Genomic DNA, 22,628 nt, shown 5'->3' on the forward strand with positions numbered 1-22,628 from the left:
GCCAAAAGGTTTCGTCTCATGTTTTCCAGCATGGAGGTTGGCTGACAACATTGAATCCAGGGGTGCATAAAAAACTGTAACAAAGCTGTGAGTGACTGCAAGAGGGCACAGATAATTGTGTGGGGAGTTGACAGATTACAGTTTAATGTAACAACAGTGCACCTCAAAAGACAAAGACCTGGAATTTTCCTCCATCGTGGTATTGATGATGAACAGTTAGACTGTTATATTCCTGGATTCTCCAGTGGCAAAGTTACACCACAATTTGTTCCATCGAGTCTGCATCGACACTCCAAAGAGCATCTTACCCAGGCACTATCCTCGCAACCCCACACATTTACCCTGCTAATCTCCCTAAATATCTTTGGACACCAAGGTGAAACAGCGGTTTCAATGCGGGAATTGCTCTCATTCTCTCCTGTAAATGTTTCACATAGCACATGGAGGATTTTCACAGTATAAATTCTTTTAATTGTTAAGAAAGACTATCCTTTGGGCACTCTTTTACTGTAGCGACGTGACATTCTGACGCCATAAAATCCACTTACTTAATGAAGCTTAAACTTTAACAAGAAACTTCTCGAGTGACCAACAGTGAGGCAGCACCAGTGAAACCTGGCCAGTTCTTGTAGTTATTGACATTCTGACTCATGAGCGTATATTTAATCAAAATTGAGAAAGCTGCCCGAATTCCCAAGTGAGATGTAGACAATGGTCGAAGTCAGTGATAGGCAACCTGGGCTGGTGAGTGGGCCACATGAGTGGCCCTCTTTCATCTCAGTGGGCCGCAGCTTGTTCATTAACCATCACCCCATGGATAAGATTGAATACATTTAATACACGCCAAATATTTCATAACAATTTATAGAAAGTGCTTAGTCATTCATATATTAATAGAACTGTCATCAACTTCAAATGTTAAAAACTAAAGAAGTATTTACACATTGGACACAAAGGGAGCACACGGCTCTCACAGTCAATGTTGTGAGCAATCAGCATGTACCTCACTTCACTTGCCCTTGCTTTACACGCATATCACTTCAGTCACATCGACAGGGGAAAAAAAACCACACGGATTGAAATCAACAGAATGTGGCAACCCTGCTCCTGGACAATCCCATCGCTCGGGTAATTAGATGGTACAGTGGCTAGCACTGCTGCCTCACAGCGGCAGGGACCCAGGTTCAATTCCGGACTTCGGTGACTGCCTGTGTGGAGTTTGCACCTTCTCCCTGTATCAGTGTAGGTTTCCTCTGTGTGCTCTGGCTTCCTCCCACGGTCAAAAGAGGTGCAGCTTAGGTTGATTGGCCATGCTAAATTGCCCCTTGGTGTCCAAAGATATTTAGGGAGATTAGCGGGGTAAATGTGTGGGGTTGCGGGGATAGTGCCTGGGTAAGATGCTCTTTGGAGAGTCGATGCAGACTCGATGGGCCAAATGGCCTCCTCTTGCACTATACGGATTCTATGATTCGAAGTCAATCACTTCATAATTTCCTGGCATGCACTTATTCAGTAAAGTTATTTTCATATCTTCTGCTCCCAGACGAACAAATTATATAACATTATTCAGTCATACAACTGACACTGTTTGGTTAAATCTTGATGTGGAGATGCCGGTGTTGGACTGGGGTAAACACAGTAAGGAGTCTAACAACACCAGGTTAAAGTCCAACAGGTTTATTTGGTAGCTCCCACTCACCCGACGAAGGAGCAGCGCTCCGAAAGCTAGTGGCGTTTGCTACCAAATAAACCTGTTGGACTTTAACCTGGTGTTGTTAGACTCCTTACTGTGGTTAAATCTTATCATTATTGTCCTTCACATCTTTGCAGAGGCTCAACACCAATAAATAACACAGACCAAACCATCACTAAGAAACTATCTATGTGGAATTGTACATATTTGATGTAAAAATGCAAACAATTACAAGGTTGTGACTGAATCTTGGAGCCCAGGGTCATGAAAACCCCCAACTGAATTGCCGCCTTCATTCTCCCATTAAGTATTTACAACCTTGTGTGCAACTGGCCTTTGTAATGTGGGGTGGTGCAGAAAGCTTTGAAACTCAGGGCATGGGTGTGGCACCTTGGTTCATGTTTTCAACGCATAAACTGTGCTGAGTTCTCACACAGAGGCCAGATTATTCCTTACAGGGTGGAAAACAGGGTCAGCGAGAAGGAAGGCCACATCTGTGCCGGTTCAGAGATGTTTTGGTTGATGCTTGGGAACGACTCGTCTATTCTCTTAGTCATATTTAAAGCAATTCAGCACAGATACTTGGAGGGATCCAGTTAGTCAACAAGACTTACCCATTTTCAGCTGCACTGACGATGTACGGTTGCTTCTCACTTGCTTTGCCAAGGGAAGTTATGGAAGAAGTGTGACCGAACAGGAAGATTCTTGGTATGGTCTAGAATACAAAACAGCACTGTTATACATGAAACCTGAAACAAAAATTGGATGATACTTAATGAAGGCAAGGGGGTCTCACCCACCAGCTGGAGAGCCAACAATAACCCCATGCCTCCTTCATTCAGGGGAGGCAATGGCCTAGTGGTATTATTGCTAGACTATCAATCCTGAAACTCAGCTAATGTTCTGGGGACCCAGGTTCGAATCTCGCTATGGCAGATGGGGGAATTTGAATTCAATAAAAAAATCTGGAATTAAGAATCTATTGATGACCATGAAATCATTGTTGATTGTCAGAAAAACCCATCCGGTTCACTAATGTCCCTTAGGGAAGGAAATCTGCCATCCTTACCTGGTCTGGCCTAGATGTGACTCCAGAGCCACAGCAATGTGGTTGACCCTCAACTGCCCTCAGGCAACTAGGGATTGTCAGTAAATGCTGGCCAGTCAATGACGCCCATGTCCCACCAATGAATTAAAAAAAAGGTCCATTGTACTGGACAGCAGCTGGCCTTTCCCAGGATCAAGGACTCCAAGGGTAGAAATCCAATCCCCTGGTACTAGTTTGCTTATCAGGTATCCCACATGGTGAGCCCTGTGCCCTCTGTTGGATGAACATCAGTGACGGTGGGATGTTGCTCTTAAGTGGGCATTAATTGTGCAGTGGGTAAAAAGGCATCCACAAGCCTCCTTGTATTGGACTTAATTGGGGCAGAGACAGGAAGATGGCAGCATCCTCACCCACCAACCTCCGGCCCAATTAAATGCTTCCCCTCTTCCAAACTCATCCAGGGGAGGGTATTAAATTCTACCCATCGTTTTTACAAATATATTTTATAACCCATTGGGTACAGAGAGAAAGATTTAGATTCCAAAGCAAGAATTATACTAGGAGAGATTTTGAAGCTATCAATCTCAAACAACCAACTTGTGGCAACGTTTTCAATCTAATGAACATGTCTCTCTCTCTCTCATTAGCACCAATCACCAGACTTCAGTGAGAAGAAATGGGAACACAGTGCAGGATCAATCGGGCAACTTTTTGAGGTTTCTGTCAGGTTCACAGGTATTTGTTGACTCTCTTTCCCAGAGAGATCAAAACATTGAGATCTCATATGTCCTGTTCATAATGACATGGGTGACCAATCCCAGTCATCCTTGCAAAAGCAGGATGACTATAATATCAGACCCATTACGATAGGTGCATTATGGCTATTAATTGCTTATTGCCAGGTGGGTTATTGTAACGGTGCACTTTCAGAGACTCCGTTAATGAACACAGAAAGGATTTATTAAAAATTGTTCAGTAGCCACAAGGCTTCAGCCAGTTCCTGACATTCTCTTGCCTAAGGGCATCCATCCCTTGGGGTGATAAACCCACTCTTGGTCCCCCAGGTCAGGTGATTCTTAATGTCATGTTGCCCTTAAAGGGACAATCGCCACAGTTTTCCTCACAGTGGAATGGTCGTCATCGACCATTTTCATCAACAAATACATGGTGCCATATTGCTTTAAACAAAAACAAATCACAGAATGATCACAAAGCAAACTCTTAAGTGGCCAAAAGAGAAAATGCTGGAAAATCTCAGCAGGTCTGGCAGCACCTGGAAGGAGAGAAAAGAGCTGACGTTTCGAGTCCGGATGACACTTTGTCAAAGCTAAAAGGCATAGAAAGTAGGAGATATTTATGCTGCAGGGTGAGGGAATGAAAGATGAGTCATTAAGTGGCTAGTCATGTATCATTTCCCATGTGACATAAAGATTTGTAAGATCATAGAATCCCTACAGTGCAGAAGGAGCCCATTTGGCCCATCAAGACTGCACCGACAACAATCCCACCCAGGCCCTATCCCTGTAACCCCACGTGTTTACCCTGCTCATCCCCCTGACACTAAGGGGCAATTTAGCATGGCCAATTAACATAACCCGCACATCTTTAGAGATGGCATGACATTGAATAATCTTTGTAATAAAGATGTAAATACAAATTCTACTTGAACACATTTATTGAACTATTTATTTAACATTCATTATAAGTATCACAGTGCAGCTTCACTTATTTTTATGGTCTTACAACAAAGAGCATGTTACCACACTTCATGAATCAATTTCCCACATTGATTGGTGGCCAGCCACAAGATTTGAATGACAGTTCAGTCAGGCTCGGAGACAGTTCCCTCTCCAGGTCATTAAAAATGACTCCAGTGTGTAGAGTACATAAGAGGAAGATGTATAGCTTTATAAAACACTTCAGTATAAAGAGAGAGCTCTGATGTGAAACAAAGATCTTTTTATGCTCAGCAGTTCAAATTTTTCTAAAACCAGGGTGCAAAATGCAAACATTTCCCTCTTGTTCACATACTTATGTCCATCATTCTGCTGTAGAAACTCAAGGAGTTTGTATTGTGGTCAACAGAAAGCATGTGGGATACTTCCCTTAATAGCCAAGGCATAGCAGGGAGGTTATGACAGACCTGAATAGAATGCTCATTAGGCCACAGCTGGAGTACTGTCCAGTTCTGGTCGCCACATTATAGGAAGGATGTGGTTGTGCTAGAAACGGCGCAGAGGAGATTGACCAGGATGGGATTTTCCAGCCTAGGAGCAAGCGCGGCTGGAAAATCCCGCCTTATGACTCAATGAGGAATTTTCTTTTTGATTGCAACTTCATATGCAAAATACTAACCTTGAAATCAGGTGATAGATTCCACAGGCAAATCTGTCCCTCCCGGCTTCCTGTCACTATAGTTCGCTGGTCATCAGTTAACATTAGGGCACAGATTGAATGAGATGGTGCTGTCCTCTCCCACATTGCTATTGGCTGGACAATACTCTTCATGCTGATCAAAACCCCTGAAAATAAAATTCATACCTCAATATGCGCTCAGGATTTAAATTCCAGTGATCCAGTTCCATATCAGACGTAAGTCATCTTTAACTTTTCGAAGAAGCATTGAAATTTTCTGTTCATGGTTTAGACTTCTCTTATATGTCTAACTATGAGAATATCACAATGGACAAACTGGGAAGGACATCATAATTTTTCCTGGTTAATAAATCTTAGCTTTTATAAATTACATTATCATCAAAACATGATTTAATCTCTCTAAGCAGTGCTCATCTGTAAGCAGAGAGATGTAAAACCTTGTTAATGATTTATTAATCTCATGAATACTAATGCTTGTGGAAGTTTACTGTCCATTCTTTCAAACTGAAGGGCTATCCAGCTTTCCTCCATACATAAAGGTACACAATGTTTTCCTCACCATTTAAACCATCACCATAAACCAACGAGAGTAGTTGAAACTCTATTCACTGAGAAAAACCCATCTCCAAAACTTAAAAGGTCACACTGCCTGGCGAGTGTTGTTACAAATGCTTCCAATATGCAAGCTCAACCTGACAATAGGGATGATGTGGAGATGCCGGTGTTGGACTGGTGTGGGCATAGTAAGAAGTCTCACAACACCAGGTTAAAGTCCAACAGGTTTAGTTGGAATCACGAGTTTTTGGAGCGCTGCTTCTTCATCAGGTTCGTGGAGACAAACACAGCATATAAAGGCAAAGATATAAATGCAAGATGTCTTTGCCTATATATGCCGTGTACTCATGCGACTTGGCCAAAGTTGCCTACCTCATAAGCTGCAGGAAAGGATGTCCCGAGGCATGGTACTTTGGGGAGACCATGCAGATGCTACAACAACGGATGAACTGACACCGCATGACAATCGCCAGGCAGGAGTGTTCCCTTCCAGTCGGGGAACACTTCAGCAGCCAAGGGCATTCAGCTTCCAATCTTCAGGTATGCATTCTCCAAGGCGGCCTTCAAGACACAAGACAATGCCGAATCGCCGAGCAGAAACTGATAGCCAAGTTCCGTACGCATGAGGACAGCCTCAACCAGGATCTTGGGTTCATGTCACACTACATGTAACCCGCACCATTTGGCCTGTGCTTGCAAAATCCTACTAACTGTTCTGGCTTGAGACAATTCACACCTCTTTAACCTGTGATTATCCCTCTCTCCACTCGCATGGTCTGTAGCTGTAAAGACTTGATTGCCTGTAAAGACTTGCATTCCAACCATTATCTTGTAATTGTGTCTTTGCCGATGTGAACCTACCTCTCCACTCACCTGATGAAGGAGCAGTGCTCCGAACGTTCGTGATTCCAAATAAACCTATTGGACTTCAACCTGTGGTGTTGTGAGACTTCTTACTGTGACAATAGGGAGTTAAGGGGAGGTGGTAGCATACTCTTCTTGTCACCGGACTAGTCATCCAAAGACCCGAGTTAATGCTCTGGGGGCCCAGGTTCAAATCCCACCATGACAGATGTTGAAATTTAAATTGACTAAAAATCTGGATTGAAAAGTCTAATGATGACCATGAAACCATTGTTGATTGTTGGAAAAACCCATCTGGTTCACTAATGTCCTTTAATGAAGGAAACTGCCACCCTTACCCAGTCTGGCCGACATGTGACTCCAGATCCACAATAATGTGGTTGACTCTTAAATGCCCTCTGAAATAGCCTAGCAAACAGTTCAAGGGCAATTAAGGATGGGCCACACATGGTTGCTTAGCCAGCAACATCCCATGAACAAATATTTTAAAAGTTGCATCTTTACATGAAATATTGGTGAATTATATCACAGAACAAACCTATATTCACAGCATTTGAAGCAGATCTGTGACAAGTAGACTAGGGCGCACATGCACTGTAAATCATTCTCTTAGTCAGGAAATAGTCCTTGCCTTCTACAATATATTCTGCAAAGACGCTAACTTACAGTCACACACCATGAAAAGTAATGCCGTGCAACTTGATCGCTCATTAGGATTCAACTATGTACTCATCCTACACTCATGAACTTCTGTTTAAATATTAATTTGGTGGCAACCAGAGCTGTACCAAGATACTCATTTTCTGAAGAATACAACTTTGCTAAAGAAAATAGAGGCTCAGAAACGCCAAATGTGTGAATCAGGGACACAATATAATCTAAAACCACAAAAATCTAGGGGAGCGCACCTATGCAGTACTGAGGGAGAGCTGCATTGCCAGAAGTGCCACCATAAGTAAACTGATGCTCTCGAAGATGGACATAAAATACACTGTAATGACTTCAGTCGGGCCACTGAGGTCGGCCTACTGGGAGTATGAACTCCCTGATTAAGGATCCAATTGATGGGCCAATCAGGGAGTCTTTGCCTTGTACTTAACTGAGTGTTTCAGTTCCTCTGATACCCCCGGAGGTAGACTGCTGACTGCGAGCACTCTGTTAGAGTTTGTAAATAAAGGGATTTTGGTGAAGGGACTTCTGCCTCCAAAGACATATTACATACACCAAAGTACTATTACGAAGAAGAGTGAGTGGGAGTGCTTTAACTTGATGTTTATCTTTCAATCAATATCAGATGAACAGATGATCTGTTGATTATTGCATCGCTGTCTGTGGGCAAATTGGCTGCCACATTTCCTACATTGCAACAGTAAGGACACTTCAAAAGTACTTCACTGGCTATAAAGATCTTTGGGATATCCTGAAAGGCGCAATCTAAATGCAAGTCTTCCTTTAATTTCAAATGAGTAAAGCTTCGGGGATGTTTGTGTGTGTGTGTGTGTGTGTGTGTGTGTGTGTGTGTGTGTGTGTGTGGAGGGAATCTGAATTCCACTTCAGAGTTCGCTGCCAGTCTATCTCTCAGCTGTACATTGGGAAAATGGAATGGTCCGATTATAATAATAGAATCACCTCATAGAGACTTATAAAATTCTAACAGGGTTAGACAGGGTAGATTCAGAAAGAATATTCCCGATGGTGGGGGAGTCCAGAACTAGGGGTCACAGTTTGAGGATAAGGGGTAAACCTTTTAGGACTGAGGCGAGAAGAAATTTCTTCACCCAGAGGGTGGTGAATGTATGGAATTCACTACCACAGAAAGTAGTTGAGGCCAAAAGGTGTGTGATTTCAAGAAGAAATTAGATATTGCTCTTGGGGCTAAAGCGATCAAGGGACAAGGGGGAAGGTGGGATATAGGCAATGAATTCGATGATCAGCTGTGATCAAAATGAATGGTGGAGCAGGCTCGAAGGGCTCAATGGCCTTCTCCTGCTTCTATTTTCTATGTTTCTTTTGGTTTGCAAGCCACGAGCAGCAGAAGGGGTGCAGGAGCGACTGGGAACATTATGACATTTTGAAAAAGCAGCTGAAACAAGCTGTAGAGTACTGAGAAGACAGTAGCTTTAAGATGGTGCCTAATAGCTCGTCCAGTTAAGTAGAATAGAATCTCTACAGTGAAAACAAAGACCATTTGGCCCAATGAGTCTACACTGACTCTCCAACAGAGCATCTTACCCAAGCCCACTCCCTTGCCTTATCCAAAGAACCCCACATACTTACCCCGCTAAACTCCCTAACCTACACATCTTGGGACGCTAAGGGACAACTTAGCATGGCCAATCAACCCGCACAGCTTTGGACTGTGGGAGGAAACCGGAGCATCTGGAGAAAACCCACGCAGACATGGTCCCACTTTAAACAATGATGGAATAGACACCAGAAAAATGACACTTGTTTAGCTAAAAGCCACAGTTCAGTAAGGGGCAGTCAGTTAGCTCAGTTGGCTGGATGGCTGGTTCGTGATGCAGGACGACGCCAACAGCGCGGGTTCAATTCCCGTACCGGCTGAGATTATTCATGAAAACCTCGCCTTCTCAACCCTGTCCCTTGCCCGAGGTGTGATGATCTTCAGGATATGGGATCTTCAGGATGGCCTGTGACAACCATACCTTTAGTTAAATAAACACTCGGAAAGCCAAAGTGCAAATTGCAACAATATATGGGGCCTAGTTATTTCTTATCCAAATGTATATTAAATGTATTTAATAGAAACTGTCCATTCAGCCCATCGGATCTATACCTGTGTTTATGCTTCATAGAAGGTTTCTCCCATCTCTTTCCAGCGAACCTAATCAGCATAACCTTCTATTCCTTTTCTCTTTCCCTTCTGTAAGAAAATAACAAGTAATTGAGGAAAAATTGGACCTGCAAACAGAGGTTTCTGAACATGGTTTTAGTTTTGGGGGTAGGGTATGAGAGGTGCAGTGATTAGTATTGCTGTCTCACAGCTCTAGGGACTTGGGTTCAATTCATGGCTTGGGTGACTGTGTGTGGAGTTTGCACATTCTCCCCGTGTCTTTGTGGGTTTCCTCCGGATGCTCCGGCTTCCTCCCACTGTCCTAAGATGTGTGGGTTAGGTGGATTGGCCATGCTAAATTGCCCCTTAGTGTCAGGGGGACTAGCTAGGGTAAATGCATGGGGTTGTGGGGATAGGGCCTGGGTGGGATTGTTGTCAATGCAGACTCGATGGGCCGAATGGCTTCCTTCTGCACTGTTGGGATTCTATGATTCTATGGTTTCCGAGTTAATACTCAGGAAATTGTCCAATTTTAATCTCCATGTGTGAACAGTGTGGGAAAGGCTTGGAGACGCACCCCTTCAAAAGGCCAAAATGGGGCACCACCTGTCTAATGGCAGCTGGAAAATCCCATTTGTCACAGAATTGTGAAAGTTCTTCAAAATCAATGAGTAAAACAAGGAGGTAGACAAGGATGCAAAGAAATCAATAGCTTTGTTACAAATGAGATGGAAGTCCTCATCAAGATAATCTGGTTCAAAACAAATAAATCCCCGGGGATAGATGGTATTTAACACTGTCGCAACAGACTGGGAAGAAATTAAGTACTGACAGCATTAAGAGTTGTTTTTTGGGCATAAAGACATGCATCAGGCATGTATAAGACAATCACAAATCAGCTACCTCATTCAAAAAGAGATGGTAAAACAGACATAAGCAGCAAGAAACCTTTAATCATATTTCCATTCTGTGTAAAGTAATGAAGTTGAATATCAATGGTAAACTTCAGAATTAATCGTGCAACAATAACTGACAGGTGTCAGCACAGATTCAGAATGTGGAGAACCTACCTGACTCCAAAGATGTGTGGGTTAGGTTGATTGGCCATGATAAATTGCCCCTTAGTGTCAGGGGGACTAGCAGGGTCATTATGGGGGGTAACAGGGATAGAGGCTGGGTGGGATTGTTGTCGGTGCAGGCTTGATGAGCCAAATGGCCTCCTTCTGCACTGTAGCGATTCTATGATTCTATTCTGTTCTAATTCAGAGAGGCAATCAACAAAACCAATAGAAGATTGAGTTGCATAGCCAAGCAGTGGGTTGTACATCACAACGGTAAAGAACAAATTTTCTCATGTTCCAGGCAGGTCACACCTTGAATGCTCAGTCTGGATTATCCATCTTGGCTTCCTCATGAGGTCCCCAGCATCACTGATGCCAGTCTTCAGCCACTTTCTAAATCCTCCACAATCAACATACAGGGGCTTACCTTTGACCAGAAACGGAACTGGACTATCCATATAAATGTTGTGGTTACAAGAGCAGGTCAGAGGCTAGGAGTTCCACAGACAGTAAATCACCTCCCGACTCCCCAAAGCTTGTCCATGTGATAATCAGAAATGGCTGAAGGCACTGGATACTGCAAAGACAATGGGGCCCTGACAACGCTCCGGCAATAGTACTGAAAACTTGTGCTCTAGAGCTTGCTGTGCCCTAGTCAAGCCATTTCAGTACAGCTACAACACTGGCATCTATCCGGCAATGTGGAAAATTGCCTGGTATATCTTGCACATAAAAAGAAAATCCAATCCAGTCAATTGCTGGCCAATCAGTCTACTCTCGATCATCAACAAAGTGATGGAAGGGGGTCATCAACAGTGCTATCAAGTGGAATTTACTCAGCAATAACATGCTCACTGACACTCAGTTTGGATTCTGCCAGGGGAACAAAGCTCCTGAGCTCATTACAGCCTTGGTTTAAACATGAACAAGAGCTGAATTTAAGAAGTGAGGCGAAAGTGACTGCCCTTGACATCAAGGCTGCATTTGACCAAGTTTGGCAACAAGGAGCCCTAGCAAAACTGGAGTCAATGGGAATAAGGGGGAAAACTCTCCACTGTTTAGAGTCATACCTGACACAAAGGAAGATGATTTGCTTGTTGGAGGTTAATCATCTCATTACTGGGACATCACTGCAGGAATTCTTCAGGGTTATGCCATAGGCCCAACCATCATCAATTGCTTCATCAATGACCTTCTTTCCATCATAAGGTCAGAAGTGAGGATGTTTGCCAATGATTGCACAATATTCAGCACCATTTATGACTCCTCAGATACTGAAATAGTGCATGTCCATATGACAAATATGATTGGGACAATATTTAGGCTCGTGTTGATAAATGGCAAATAACATTCACGCCACACAAGTGCCAGGCACTGACCATCTCCAACAAGAGAGAATCTAACCATCTCCCCTTGTCATTCAATGGCATTATCATCACTATATCCTGTGGGTTACCTTTGACCAGAAACTGAACTGGACTATCAATATGAATATTGTGGTTACAAGAGCAGGTCAGAGGCTAGGAATTCTGCAGACAGGAAATCACCTCCTGACTCCCCAAAGCCTGTCCACAATCTACAAGGCACAAATCAGGAGTGTGTTGAAATACTCTCCACTTGCCTGGAGTGGTGCAGCTCCAACAACACTCAAGAAGCTCAACACCATCCAGGGCAAAGCAGCCAGTGTAACTGGCACCCCATTCACTGTCTTTGACATTCACTCAGTTCACCAGTGATGCAGAGTGGCAGCAGAGTGTACTATCTACAAGATGCACTGCAACAACTCACCAAGGATTCTTCGATATCATTTTCCAAATCCATGATCTCTACCACCTAGAAGGACAGGGGCAGCAGACGCATGGGAACACCACCACTTGCAAGTTCCCTTCCAAGCCATACACCAGCTGACTCGGCACTATATCATTATTCCTTCACTGTCGCTGAGTTAATATCCTGGAACTGTCTTCCTAACAGCACAGTGGCTATCTGCGCCACATGAACTGCAACTGTTCAGGAAAGTAGTTCAGCACCACCTTCACAAGGGCAATTAGGGATGGGCAATAAATACCAGCGATGCCCACATCCCATGAACAAATAAAAGTAGCAAGGCAGACAAACTTTCTAGCATATTGTGATCTCTCCAGAAAAATGGAGTGAGTGGAGGATAGTAATATAGATTTTTTAAAAATTCATCGTGGGACATGGGCATCGCTGGCTGCCCAGCATTTATTGCCCATCCCTAGAGGTGGTCGTGGTGAGCTGCCTTCTTGAATCACTACAATCCATGTGCTGTGGGTTGACCCACAATGCAGTTAGGGAGGGAATTCCAGGATTTTGAGCCAGCGACTGCGAAGGAACGGCGATATATTTCCAAGACAGGATGATGAGTGACTTGGAGGGGAACTTGCAGGTGGTGGTGCTCCCATGTATCTGCTGCCCTTGTCCTTCTGGATGGAAGTGGTTGTGGGTTTGGAAGGTGCTGTCTGAGGATCTTTGGTGAATTGTTGCAGCGCACCTTGTAGATAGTACACACTGCTGCTACTGAGCTTCGGTGGTGGAGGGAGTGCACATTTGTAGACAATGTCCAGGCTTGGGCTGACAAGTGGCAAGTAACATTCATTCCACACAAATGCCAGGCAATGACATCACCAATAAGAGACACTCTAAGCACCGCCCCTTGACAATCAATGGTGTAACCATCACTGAATCCCCCACTGTCAACATCTTTGGAGTTACCATTGACCAGAAACCCAACTGGACTTGCAACATTAACACAGTGGATACAAGAGCAGGTCAGACGCTACTTGATTGTTGTTAGAGCTGCACCCATCCAGGCAAGTTGGGAATATTCCATCTCACTCCTGACTTGTGCCTTGTAGATGGTGGACTGACTTTGGGGAGTCAGGAGGTGAGTTACTCACTGCAGCATTCCTAGCCTCTGACCTGCTCTTGTTGCCACTGTGTTTACGTTGCAAGTCCAATTGAGTTTCTGAGCTGCTGCGGACCCCTGGAGGAGGCTGAGATGGATTATCCACTTGGCACTCCTGGCTGAAGATTGCTGCAAATGCTTCAGCCTTATCTTTTGCACTGATATGATGTACATAAGTTCAATCTCAGTCACGTGCAGATCTTCAGGTGTGATTGATGGGTAAATCACCCAATCATCTCCATTCTGGCTGGGAATACTAGTGTCAGTAAATCAGCCAGTGAGGTTAGGATCTCTCTGGAAGGATGAATCACACTGAGACAAGTGGTCTTCTTCAATCACAAATATCTTGTCCCCTTTGTTGTGTTTCTATGTTTGTTTTATGGAAATTTAGCAAACTCACACACAAGACCAGTAAGTTAGATGAGCGTTCGGTTTATTTGAAGATACAATACAGAATGCTTCTGCAGACAGATCTACTTTACGGATTCTGCAAATATTACCAGATCCATAGAAAGGTTCCAGTGCAGAAAGAGGCCATTGAGCCCATCGTGTCTGTGCCAACAGGACACACACACACACAAATACTGCAGGACATCCTGACTACTTGTTATTTTGCATATTCCCTTAAAGTGGTATCACAACACCTTTCTGAATTTAATGTTATCATCTCCCTGATAATTACTAGAACCTTCTGATCCACCTCCTGGGCTGTTGTTCAGTAAGATGGAGTAGATTATTTTGCTGCTAACCCTGATCACTGATTCCAAATGATAAATTGGGCCCAATCTGTTTAAATATTATTATTAGCAGATTCCCATTGACATCCCGACAAAGGTTCAACATTTTGTTGTTTCAAACAAGATTCACTGGCATTGACACTGGTTGACTTTATTCTCGGTGGGGGGGCAGGGCCAATGTGTTCATACTTTACTGGAAAGACTATTTTCAGTGATAGTATTCGGTTACAATGTCACATGTTGCTAGAGGCACAGTTTTTTGTGAACACATTTAAGGAAAGGGAAGCCTGAACCAGTTTGATCTTCACTAGCTGACTGCTTTTGTTGAGGGAGTGTTGACAAAGGAGCATTGGCCAAGAGTGTACTGTGAAAAACAAGATATACAAGGTGACATTTTATGATAGGCAGCTGTTGGCATTATTACTGTTCATCCCAGCTTTTGTTTTTAAGCGTATCTTCACAAACACACTTTTTTCCTTTTGGGGAATAGTGGAGAGGCGGTGGATGGATTCCTGAGCTGATTATCTGCCCATCAAACCACGTTATGAACTCTCCTTCCGTAGCCAACAAGTCCTGGCCTTGATTTGATTTATTGTCACATGTATTAGTATACAATGAAAAGTATTGTTTCTTGCGCGCTATACGGGCAAAGCATACCATTCATAGGGAAGGAAAGGAAAGAGTGCAGAATGTAATGTGACAGTCATAGCTAGGGTGTAGAGAAAGATCAGCTTAATGCGAGGTAGGTCCATTCAAAAGTCTGATCGCAGCAGGGAAGAAGCTGTTCTTGAGTCGGTTGGTACATCTCCTCAGAGTTTTGTATCTTTTTCCCGACGGAAGAAAGTGGAAGACAGTATGTCCGGGGTGCGTGGGGTCCTTGATTATGCTGGCTGCTTTTCCAAGGCAGCGGGAAGTGTAGACACTGTCAATGGGTGGGAGGTTGGCTTGAATGATGGACTGGGCTTCGTTCACGACCCTTTATAGTTTTTTGCGGTCTTGGACAGAGCAGGAGCCATACCAAGCTGCGATACAACTGGAAAGAATGCTTCCTATGGTGCATCTGTAAAAGGTAGTGAGAGTTGCAGTGGACATAGCAAATTTCCTTAGTCTTCTGAGAAAATAGAGGTGTTGGTGGGCTTTCTTAACTATTGTGTCGGCATGGGGGAGACCAGGACAAGTTATTGGTGATCTGGACACCTAAAAACTTGAAGCTCTCGACTATTTCTACTTCGTCCCCGTTGATGTAGACAGGAGTATGGCCTCCACTACACTTCCTGAAGTGGATGATTATCTCTTTCATTTTGTTGACATTGAGGGAGAGATTATTGTCGTCACGCCAGTTTACCAGATTCTCTCTCTTTCCTGTACTCCGTCTCGTCATTGTTTGAGATCCGACCCACTACGGTGGTGTCATCAACAAACTTGAAACCCCTCGGACCCGAACACAGAATTTCTGGTAAGGATGCTACCCACTGTGCCACAAGTCCTACTTCATCTTAATGAATCACACCCTATGTATATGAACATGCCCACTGAACATAAGCACTAGAAGCAGGAGTAGGTAATTTAGACTCTCCATTTAATATGATCATGGCTGATCTCATCTCAGCCTCAACTCCACTTTCCTGCCTGTTCACCATAGCCCTTCAACCCATTACTAATTAAAAATCCGCCCATCTCTTCCTTAAATTTACTCAATGTCCCAGCATCCACCATGCTCCGGGATGGTTAATTGCACAAATATACAACCCTTTGAGAAAAGCAATTTATCCTCATTTGTTATTTTAAATCTGCCACCGCTTATGCTAAAACTATGACCTCTTATTCTCAATTTCCCAAGAGGAAACATCCTCTCCACGTCTATTTTGTCAATCCCACATATCTTGTGCACCTCAACTAGATCTACTCCCATTCTTCCAAATTCCAGGGAGTATTGGCCTAAACTGCCCAATCTCTCTTCTTCAGGCCAACTCCTCAAGCCTGCCATGGGAATCATAGTGGGCGTGGGGGGAGGACGGACCATGCAAAGGTCCATGACCTCGGGCGGGATTTTCCAGTCTTGGGGCAAGCATGGCCAGAAAATCCCACCCCTCATCTCTAGAATCAATCTAGCGAACTTCCTCTGAACCGCTTCCAACACAACTACATCCCTCCTCAAGTAAGGGGACCAGAACTGTACACAATACTCTGTGTGTGGTCTCACTAATGCTTTGTACAGTAGCAGCAACACCTCACTAAAATATATTCTATTCCTTTAGCAATAAGTGCGAAGATTCCATTGATTCACAGACAAAACCCACCTATAACTAATGTTGATCAAGGAAATCATCACAAGTTTGTATCCAAGAATAACCCACAAGGGACCACCTTGAGGGGCACCACTCCATATCAAGGATCAAGTAAGACAACAAGGCAGTTCTCAACCATCTATCACAGACAACTATGGGGGGGCATTGAGTCTTCACCACTGGCATCAACCGGCACAACAATCTAGTCAACTGAGCTAACTGACCCCCTCCAACTTAAAAAACAATCATTACGTTCTTATACAAAAACAACCTCACATCATTTAGCTAGCTTCTTCAGTGCATTGCTGTAATATGTGATATGATTTTGTCATTTGTGGTCATACTTTTTTTAAACTTAACAACTCCCCACACCAAAATTAACAAAAGTCAGGAGAGAGCAGGAAATAACAATTAATTCCAGCAGAAATGCACAGTTTGGTATATTGGTAAGGCACAAGATGAAATCAACAACATCAGGTCACCACTAAAGTCTTGTGGGCTGTTTCTCTGATAAATTAGTTTCAGCAGCGCTGTGCACCACGATAAGGAAACTTCACCTAAATAACTTCACAATGGTGGAGGCACTCATCTATAAAAGAGGGGGAAATCAGACAAGGCTGTCCAAACAAAATGGTGCAAAGGAAAGAGACAAAGATGCAGATGGACAAGAAGGACAGGGGAAAGAGAGAGAGAGAGAGAGAGAGAGAGGCAGAACAATAAAAAGAAGCAAATCGTACACACGGTTAATCCACCTAACCTACACATCGTTGGACACGAAGGGGCAATTGAGCCTGGCCAATCAATCTAACCCACACATCTTTGGAGTGTGGGAGAAAACCGGAGCTCCAGGAGGAAACCCACGCAGACACGGGGAGAACGTGCAAACTTCACACAGAAAGTCACCCAAGGCCAGAATTGGGAGGCAGCACTGCTGACCACTGTGCCACAAATGAAAAAATGAAGATCGAACTCCAGGAATACTCTGAGGCTGGAAGATGGACACCCACTCCCCCTCCCACCCTTCCCCATCCCCCCCATCCCACTCCAATCCCTTCCCCCATTGCTCCCCTTTGACCCTCCAAGCCCATGCCGATCATGATGGTCTAAGTAAAAAAAAACCTTCTGCCCTTCCTCGGTCCATATCCCTCTATTCATGTACCCATCCAGATGTCTCTTTAATGTTGCTAATGTGCCTGCTTCCACCATCTCCTCTGGCTGCACGTTCCAGGCATCCTCCAAAGCCTGGAGAATCTGGAAGATCCACCTGCAGTTGTTTCTGCAGCCCCCCACCCTCCCCCCTCCCCGCTCTGATGTTCTGGGCCCCAGGGTTGCTGGCGGCCTCCATCCTGAACTCTGGGGACAGCCCCAGACATTGATCAGATGGGACATGATGGCTGCATGTCATATCGCTCCAGACATGTTTTACACTGGCGTGATTTCCTGTTGATGCCATGGAGAATCAGGTGTGGGTGGTCGGGCCTTCACCCACATCCCATTAGCAGGATAAAAATGAGTGTCATGACGGTCTCCGGTAGGTTTCCCAATCCACCATGGCGGGAACCAGCAGAAGATCCGACTGTGCTCGTTAGGCGCACTGGCCATGCTAAATTCTCTCTGTGTACCCTAACAGGCGCTGGCGACTGGGGGGATTTTCACAGTAACAGTATTGTAGTATTAATGTAAGCCTACTTATGACTAATAAATAAATTTTCCTTTCCTTTAAATTCATGACGGTATAAAAACATTTTTTTTGGCCACATAGAAACATGAAGATAGGAGCAGAAGGAGGCCATTTGGCCCTTCGAGCCTACTCTGCCATTCATCACCATCATGGCTGATCGTCCAACTCAATAGCCTGATCCTACTTTCTCCCTATAACCTTTGATCCCATTCGCCCCAAGTGCTGTATTCAGCCGCCTCTTGAATACATTTAATGTTCTGACATCAACTACTTCCTGTGGTAATGAATTCCACCTGCTGAATTCCCCCTCACACCATTTAAGAAGCATCTTAGTATACAAGCCGATGGACCAATTGCTGGAGAATGGGATTAGAGTCGATGGTGTTTGATGGCCAGCACAGACATGAGGGGCCGGGGGGCCTCTTTGTATTCTGTAAAACTCTATAACTCTGGAGTATTTGTTTGTTTTCAGCTGAACACACCCAACAATCCGTCTGAATCCGGCTGGGCTGAGAGGTGGCAAATGGAGTTCAACGCAGAAAAGTGTGAGGTGATTCACTTTGGAAGGAGTAACAGGAATACAGAGTACTGGGCTAATGGTAAGATACTTGGTAGTGTGGATGAACAGAGAGATCTCGGTGTCCATGTGCATAGTTCCCTGAAAGTTGGCACCCAGGTTGATAGGGTTGTTAAGAAGACGTACGGTGTGTTAGCTTTTATTGGTAGAGGGATTGAGTTTCGGAGCCAGGAGGTCATGTTGCAGCTGTACAAAACTCTGGTGCGGCCGCACTTGGAATATTGCGTACAGTTCTGGTCGCCGCATTGTAGGAAGGATGTGGAAGCATTGGAAAGGTTGCAGAAGAGATTTACTAGGATGTTGCCTGGTACGGTGGGAAGGTCTTATGGAGGAAAAGCTGAGGGGCTTGAGGTTGTTTTCGTTAGAGAGAAGAAGGCTAAGAGGTGAGTTAATAGAGGCATACAAGATGATCAGAGGATGAGATAGGGTGGACAGTGAGAGCCTTTTTCCTCGGATGGTGATGGCCAGCACGAGGGGACATAGCTTTAAATTGAGGGGTGATAGATTTAGGACAGATGTCAGAGGTAGGTTCTTCACTCAGAGAGTAGTAAGGGCGTGGAATGCCCTGCCTGCAGCAGTAGTGGACTCGCCAACATTAAGGGCAATTAAATGGTCATTGGATAAACATATGGATGATATTGGAATGGTGTAGGTTAGATGGGCTTTAGATTGGTTTCATGGTCGGCGCAACATCGAGGGCCGAAGGGCCTGTACTGCGCTGTAATGTTCTATAACCTTACATAACCTTCATAATGAAATGCCTTGTGTATCATCTGTGCTGAATATGAGACAATAACAGTACACCATTCCAAAAGTAACTTGACCTTGACTAAAGAACTACTGATGGATAGGTTTATACTTTTGATTGCTCTTTGTTCTTTGTAAGACTAATCTTGCAGACTGAATGTGCATTCAAATACATAATCCGAGCTATCATTCAGTCTTCAGCACAGATCACTGTGAAAGATCAAAGGTTCAGGAGTTGAATTTGCACTGTGCGATATTAGGAACTAATGAACATCTCACATCCTGAGAGTTCAGCCTGAGAACTGCTTCATTTAGGATATTAACCAGGGTTGATGTCTTTGTTAACATAACACACAAAGGGATTTTATCCTCATTGCTGATATCTCACAAGAACAAGCAAGAGTTTAATCTGAAAACTGCAGCAATAAACTAAGGAATTACAGTGAAAATACAGCACACAAACAGGGCATTCAACCCAACTAGTCTGTGTGCTGGGATCGACACTCCACATAATTACAAGTTATCGGCTTAATCCCAACTTCACATGTCAGATTTAAAATGCACCTATCAGCCATTATAACGCTCTGGAATACATGCAGTCTATAACCTCGAATATCATGCACATTGGAGGCCCTCATTCAGAGAGCCTCCATGGGGTGGCACAGTGGTTCGCACTGCTGCCTCACAGCGCCAGGGACCCGGGTTCAATTCCCGGTTTGGGTCCCTGTCTGTGCAGAGTCTGCACATTCTCCCCGTGTCTGTGTGGGTTCTTCCGGATGCTCTGGTTTCCTCCCACAGTCTTAAAAGCATGTTGGTGAGGTGACTTGTGACACTAATAAATAAATTCATTGAATGCCATGCTAAAAGTTCTCCCTCAGGTGTACCCGAACAGGCGCCGGAGTGTGGCCACTAGGGGATTTTCACAGTAACTTCATTGCAGTGTTAATGTAAGCCTACTTATGACACAAATAAATAAACTTAAAAACTTAAACTCAAAACTTAAGCACTACTTCAGTGAGAGATACTTGACCTGCTGCCACTTCCCAGCCACTACCTTGTGAAACAAACTGGAATGAAGTATCAAAATGCCCGCTCTGAACATCTCATTTTGTAATTTCCCATTCCGTCTCCCTACTTGTGGTCAACCTTCCACCTAATGCCTCCATCAGTGACCTTCTCCAGATCAAGAATTTCCGATGCTAAGAGTTATAAATTCTACACCCCATTATTCTATGTGGCATTTTACACTGGTGCATTTGTGAGTCATGTGACTGTACTGTAAAGGCTCTTCTTAAAAAGATGCCTCTCACCATCATACAAATTTCAAACGGCCCTTAAAGACAAATGAATGGGAAGGATCGTGGTGTTTTGCATTTTAAACAGCATAGCTCTGTCATGACAACACCTCAACCGAACAGAAAAGCATCAGGCATGAAACAGTGTGTTGGTGATTATCTTGCCCAATAACTTGGGGTGCAGCAACCACTACTGATAATATTACAGTCAAGCTGGAAAGGGTAGCCCAGACTTGTAGATGGCGAAAGAGACGCCAGCAACATTCATTTAGACATGGAAGGAGAACACCAGTAGAAGAGTCATAAACAGAAAATGCTGGAAAATCTCAGCAGGACTGACAGCGTCTGTGGAGAGAGAATAGAGCCAACGTTTCGAGTCTGGATGATCCTTCATCAGAGCTGGCGTTCCTGGAGGAGAGGTGGAGAAGGTCACTGATGGAGGCATTAGGTGGAAGGTTGACCACAAGTAGGGAGACGGAATGGGAAATTACAAAATGAGATGTTCAGAGTGGGCGTTTTGATACTTCATTCCAGTTTGTTTCACAAGGTAGTGGCTGGGAAGTGGCAGTGAGATAAACACTAAGATAAAAGCAAAATACTGCGGATTCTGGATAAAAGGACTCGAAACGTCAGCTCTCCTTACAGCTGCTGCCAGACCTGCTGAGATTTTCCAGCATTTTCTCTTTTGGCTGTGGATGCTGGAATCTGAAACAAAAACAGAAAATGCTGGAAAATCGCAGCCGGTCTGGCAGCACCTGTGGAGAGAGAGAATAGAGCCAACGTTTCGAGTCTGGATGACCCTTGGTCAGTAGAAGAGTTATAGCTTCACTGAGGCTGTTCAGTCTAAGATTGTAAACTGTGCATTTATACAACAGATTTTTTTTTGAATATATCTTTTAACTACTATTTCTCTCCACATTCCTATGTGCCATGTACGGCTATTCACAGTAATATTTGATATTTTATATTTGTGCTTTGAAATAATGCAGCTTCCTATGGACCTTACTCTAAATCAGTGACAACACATTCACTCTTTCCATGACACAATAAGATAGCAGAGGATGAAATCCATACACAAACAGTAAGCCCGAGCGAGCTGGTATCCCACAACACCATTTCACATCCAGACCAACCAGAAGGAAACACTTGCCTGCCCGTCCCTACATTTCATGGTTTGATCAGTTCTCTAACGATACCATGGTCACCTTGACCAAGTTGGCACGGAACAGTAACACCAACCCTTCTCTGTGAGCTATCAGATCGTGTGTTTGTATTTACATGCCGAACAAGCTACGATTTGTTTTGTAAGTAGCGAGCCACTGTTAACAACTACACAATCTGTGTCAAAACTGGAAGTGTCCAGCTCCTTTCAGTGGACGGGTGACATCAAATTTAACACTTATGACACTTAGAGTTAGGTGGATTGGACATGGTAAATTGCCCCTTTATATCAGGGGGACTAGCAGGGTAAATACATGGGGTTCTGGGGAGAGAGCCTGGGTGGGATTGTTGTCGGTGCAGGTTCAATGGACCAAATGGCCTCCTCCTGCATTGCATTGATTCTATGATATAACTGCAAAGGGTATACTACCAGCATCTCCTGACAGTGACGTTGCGTCACAGAAGTTATGAAGTATGTGCAGCCACAAGAAGATCAGAAACTCAAGCAAATCTCATGTGGTATTTGAACAAATCTCTTGCACTGATGGCTGCAGGTTCCCCCCCATTCCCCCACCCCCCCATATCCTATCCCCCCATATCCTAACCCCCCCATTCCCCCACCCCCCCATATCCTATCCCCCCATATCCTAACCCGCCCCCCCCCCCCCCCAACCAGGAAAGGCTTGAGTGCAGTACTGGCAGTGGCCACCACACCCTGTGGCACTGACGATGCCAGAGGCTGGCAGCTCTCTCGAGAAGGATGTTTGCCCTGCATTGTGTTTGATTCAATGGGAGGCTCAACACTGCCAAAGTAAATGTCTC

The 22,628-nt window shown here is 44.3% G+C and overlaps 1 protein-coding gene across 1 annotated transcript in view; it reads right to left on the bottom strand.

The window, feature by feature from the left end:
• Positions 1 to 22,628, bottom strand: part of LOC144511255 (WD repeat-containing protein 72-like) — a 294,675-nt gene that overhangs the window by 258,670 nt on the left and 13,377 nt on the right. Inside the window, exons 2-3 of the mRNA XM_078241380.1 lie at positions 5,097 to 5,263; positions 2,308 to 2,408 (exon numbers count right to left, since the gene is read on the bottom strand). Of these exons, the coding sequence (XP_078097506.1) occupies positions 2,308 to 2,408; positions 5,097 to 5,249 (254 nt within the window). The 5' untranslated portion in view covers positions 5,250 to 5,263. The remainder of the gene's footprint in view (positions 1 to 2,307; positions 2,409 to 5,096; positions 5,264 to 22,628) is intronic.

Source organism: Mustelus asterias, chromosome 24, assembly GCF_964213995.1.
Source record: "Mustelus asterias chromosome 24, sMusAst1.hap1.1, whole genome shotgun sequence".
In the NCBI taxonomy this organism is placed as follows: domain Eukaryota; kingdom Metazoa; phylum Chordata; class Chondrichthyes; order Carcharhiniformes; family Triakidae; genus Mustelus; species Mustelus asterias.